The sequence below is a fragment of the Chiloscyllium plagiosum genome, chromosome 1 (genome assembly GCF_004010195.1).
Source record: "Chiloscyllium plagiosum isolate BGI_BamShark_2017 chromosome 1, ASM401019v2, whole genome shotgun sequence".
Taxonomy (NCBI): Eukaryota; Metazoa; Chordata; class Chondrichthyes; order Orectolobiformes; family Hemiscylliidae; genus Chiloscyllium; species Chiloscyllium plagiosum.
In genome coordinates, this window is record NC_057710.1 from 14,447,689 (window position 1) to 14,452,422 (window position 4,734).

At 43.8% G+C, this 4,734-nt stretch overlaps 1 protein-coding gene across 1 annotated transcript in view; it reads left to right on the forward strand.

Annotated features, from left to right (window-relative positions):
- The first annotated feature begins 208 nt into the window (after positions 1 to 208).
- LOC122553785 (dedicator of cytokinesis protein 2-like) overlaps positions 209 to 4,734 on the forward strand; it is a 1,227,980-nt gene continuing 1,223,454 nt past the window's right edge. Inside the window, exon 1 of the mRNA XM_043698147.1 lies at positions 209 to 582. Within this exon, the coding sequence (XP_043554082.1) occupies positions 540 to 582 (43 nt within the window). The 5' untranslated portion in view covers positions 209 to 539. The remainder of the gene's footprint in view (positions 583 to 4,734) is intronic.

Consider the following 4,734-nt stretch of genomic DNA (forward strand, 5'->3'; position numbering starts at 1 on the left):
GGTCCCTGTTAATAATGTGCCCGGCAGCCTTCAGATCCCTCTGGTCCAGATGCCCAACATTCAGGATCTGATCTCATGGTAAAGTTAGGAGGCTGAATGGGTTGACCATGGCTGCTCATTGGATGCTGCCTGAACTGCTGTGCTCTTCCAGCACCACTAATCCAGAACATGGACCTGTTGCTTGGTTTAAAGCAGGAGACCTGAGTGAAATCATTTAGCAGTGCATGGGGTGTTTTAGCTGGGAGGACACACGCGAGGGTTAATCTGCCAGATGTGAAGCATCAGCCAACTTTTAGGCTGAGTTGCAGAATGACTTAGAGACACAGAGGAATCTTAACATTGCACTTTCATATTTTGACATAACAGTTCTGCACTGTGAAACGCTTCCTTACTGTCTCACTGATGTGTGACGTGGTTTAAGCATGTGATAGACTTACGTCTTGGCCCTTTGCACTGAACAGAGCGTTGGGAGCGGACAGACTGAAACTTTTTTTTTGAGGCTGTTTTGTTTTGCTTCCCTGGAACACACATAACGAGACATGCCTTCCTGGACTCGAACCGTGGATGCCAAATATGGAGTTGGTGAGTTCTGGAGTACTATTTGTGTGCCGTTTTCAACTGTAGCCTCGGGAAAGCTTCCATCAGTCGGATTTAGTGGTAGTTGTATTATAAGAGTTGGAGCGACAGTTATTTCCTGGCCAGCTGAGTAGAGACGCTAACGAAAGAAAAAGAGAACAGGATGTGGTTCAAAATAAATAGTGTAATTGAAAAAGAAAAACGATATTTTGGTTGTGAGTATTAAGCAGTGTTCCCCCAAACAGTAGAAAGGTAGTCCATTGAGAGGGTGCAGTACATTCTCAATTCACCCTGCGGTAGGCTCAGTCACAGTGCCGTTGTGAATTGCAGTCTCTAGATGTGGCAGAAACTCTCTCTTGACGATCTGCAGCTGGCACTGAGGAAACACCTCCGGGAGAGATGTAAGAAATGGTGCAGGTGAACCTCTGAGCATGCTGGTTCTTCCTGTAGCAGTGTCCTGTCAATTGGTGTAGCTTTGACTGGTTAAACTCCAGCACGCGTTTGGGAATCAGTGAGTTTTGGCACTGTGAATTGTGCCTCAATACTCACTCTCTCTCTCTGTCGGTCACACACACTTAAGGGTCTCAAGAGCCCTCCTAAAGAAAGCACTTGAGTAAATTGCAGAGACCCTTAAGCATGGTGCCTAGACACCTGACTCACTTACAACTCTTGTCATTCTGACCTGCGCCAAGAGGAAGACTTCCGTCCAGAAAAAAAACACGACAGTAATTTAGCATCTAAAACTGACCAGGAGAGAGGATGAGAAGCAGTTTGTTTTTACAAAGTTCAGCAGTACAACTTATCACAACTTTTGGCAAGTGGCTTGAAAGTTGGAGAGAATTTTATGTTCTTGCAGTGTGTTGATTAGCTGCACATTGTATTGTGCGAGCATTCAGCAGCCTGTTTGAATTGGATCAGCTGCCAGGATGTTTTCAAATTGATAAGGCTTCAATAAGGTTATACTTATAATTTTTGGTCTCTCACAGCCACCTAAACAACTCCACCCAGTTGCCCTATAAATAGTAGGGGGTGGTGCCAGAATGTAACAGATTTTGTCTGATTAAAATGTCTCTATAATTCTGTTGATTTGTCTCTTATTTGTGGACTGGGTCTAGCTTTCCCTTTATCAGCCCATTGAAATTTTTGAATGGGGCCATGCCTTTATCACACTTGATAAATGTACTGCTTTGTAGATAGAACTCCTACGAAATAGGCCCTTCGGCCCAACAAGCCCTCACCAAACCCATTCTCTATCCCATTACTCAACATTTACCCTGAACTAATGCACCTAACCTACACATCCCTAAACACTATGGGCAATTAGCATTGCCAGTTCACCCTAACCTGCACATCTTTGGACCGTGGGAGGAAACCCGCATAGACACAGGGAGAATGTGCAAACTCTATGTCGGTAGTCACCTGAGGGTGGAATTAAACCCAGGCCCCTGGTACTGTGAGGCAGCAGTGCTAACCACTGAGCCACCATGCTGCCCCACAGTAGTATGCCTTAAAGGAAGATACTATCCAGCTGACCTTTGATTATTAACCTCTCCAATACTGATTGAAATCATCTCTATTTATTTACCCTATCAAAACCATTATCTCGAGCACCTCTCTAGGTTAGAGGGGTGCTGGAAAAGCACAGCAGTTCAGGCAGCATCCGAGGAGCAGGAAAATTGATGTTTTTGGCAAAAGCCCTTCATCAGGAATCGAGCACCTCTGTTAAATCTCTGTCTAACCTTCTCTGCTGTAAGGAGAACAGCCACTGGTTCACTTCATATTCCTGAAGTCCTGCACAAAGCAGCAGGCGTAAGCTATTTGGCACTTTGAGCTTGCTCCATCATTCAATATGATTGTGGCTGATCTGATGTGGCCTTTATCCCACTTGCCTGCAGGTTCCTCTGACCCTAAATAATCACAAAACTGTTTCACTCCTCATTGAACATATTCAGTGACCTAACGCTGGGGGCGATATTCCAAATGCTAAAACAAAACTCCCTCGTCATGGAGTCAGAGGTTTTACAGCATGGAGTAAGACCCTTCAGTCCATCATGTCCATATTAGTGGTCAAACCTCTATTAAACATAACCACATTTTCTAGCACATGTCCTGTAGCCTTGAATGCTATTACATTTCATCAAAATACTTAAATGTTATGAAGGTTCCTGTCTCTATTAGCATGAGACCATATAATAAAGAAGCTGAATTAAGCCATTCATACCATCGAGTCTGCTGCACAGATTGATTGTGTCTTTTACATTAATCCTTGATCCCCTTACATTATCTATCTCTGTCTTAAATACACACAATGACTTGGCCACCACAGCCCTCTGCAGCAATAAGTTCCACAGATTCACCACTCTCTGGCTGAAGAAATTCCTCCAAATCTCAGTTCTAAAGGGTTCTCCCTTCAGTCTGAGTCCTCAGGTTCTGGTCTCCAGCTGAAACATCTGCACGTCCACTCTATCCAGGTTTCTCAGTATTCTGTACATCCCAATCAAATTCCAACCCCTTTGCTGGCCTTCTAATTCCCATCAAGTGGAGGCACTGAGTTCCAGATACTCACCACCCTCTGAGTGCAAACATCGTTCCTAGATTCCCCTGCTCCTTTTCTTAAAAACTGTACCTCATATTTATTGATTCCTCCACAAGGCGGAAATGTTGTACTTGTTCTGTCCTGTCTATGCCCTCAGAACTATGCAGACCTCAATAAGATCACCTGTAGCTTTCTCTGCTGCACAATTCCAGATTATCCAATCTCTCTTTGTAGCTCAGTCTCTCCATCCCAGGTTAATATCCTGGTGAATCTCCTTGGCATCCACTCCATTGCACTCACATCCTTTCTATAGTGCGGTGACTAGGACTGTACACTGCATTCCAGCTATGGCCTAACTAACGTTATGTGAGTTCCATCATAAGCTCATCCTAGATATTAGTCTGAAAGAGGACAGGGTGATAATCAGTGTGTTCACTTTTCAGGAGCTCCTTCAGTCTGTTATTGCAACTTAACTTGCTTCCACGAGAGTACAGACGTGACTTTTATCACAAGGACATCATGTAGCAATGTTGCTTTAGCTCTATCATCCTGTGCTATGATGCATTTAATGTGTGAATTTTTTTAGCATCTCTTGCCCTGCCCATCCTCAAATAGAAGTACATGAATCTTTAACAATAGAAATGACTCTATCAGGCTAATCATTCGTGTGAAATCCCAGAAATGCGCCACGATAACACATCAGAGCTGCTGGAAACCAATCAGTGACTTCTAACTTTAGGTTCCACCTAACTGCCACAGCCTGCATTTCTACGAAACCAAGAATTCATCTTAAAAATGCAACAGCAATTATCTCAGCTCGATACAAATGCGGCTGTTTGCCACCAATGTTTATCAGTGACTACACATTGGAGGAGGAGAAAATTTTGAACACATCAATACTTAACTCTCAGACCAATCTTCACAACCGATCATTGCCTTAAAGACAGAGAACTTGCATCTGTGCCGTACATCACTTTCAAAGGCATTATAAAGCACTTTACAACATATTTAGTATTTCTGAATTTAAAAAAAAAACTGCAGATGCTGGAAATTAGAAACAGAAGCAGAAATTGCTGGGGAAAGTCTTGGTGTGGAGGTGCCGGTGTTGGACTGGAGTGGACAAAGTTTAAAAATCACACAACACCAGGTTATAGAACATAGAACATAGAACAATACAGCACAGAACAGGCCCTTTGGCCCACGATGTTGTGCCGAACATTTGTCATAGCATAAACACCTATCCATGTACCTATCCAAATGCCGCTTAAAGTTCGCCAATGATTCTGACTCTGCCACTCCCACAGGCAGCGCATTCCATGCCCCCACCACTCTTTGGGTAAAGAACCTACCCCTGACATCCCCCTTATACCTTCCACCCTTCACCTTAAATTTATATCCCCTTGTAACACTCTGTTATACCTGGGGAAAAGGTCTCTGACTGTCTACTCTATTCCCCTGATCATCTTCTCAACCTCTATCAAGTCACCCCTCATCCTTCGCCATTCCAATGAGAAAAGGCCTAGCACTCTCAACCTATCCTCGTACGACCTATTCTCCATTCCAGGCAACATCCTGGTAAATCTCCTCTGCACCCTCTCCAAAGCTTCCACATCTTTCTTAAA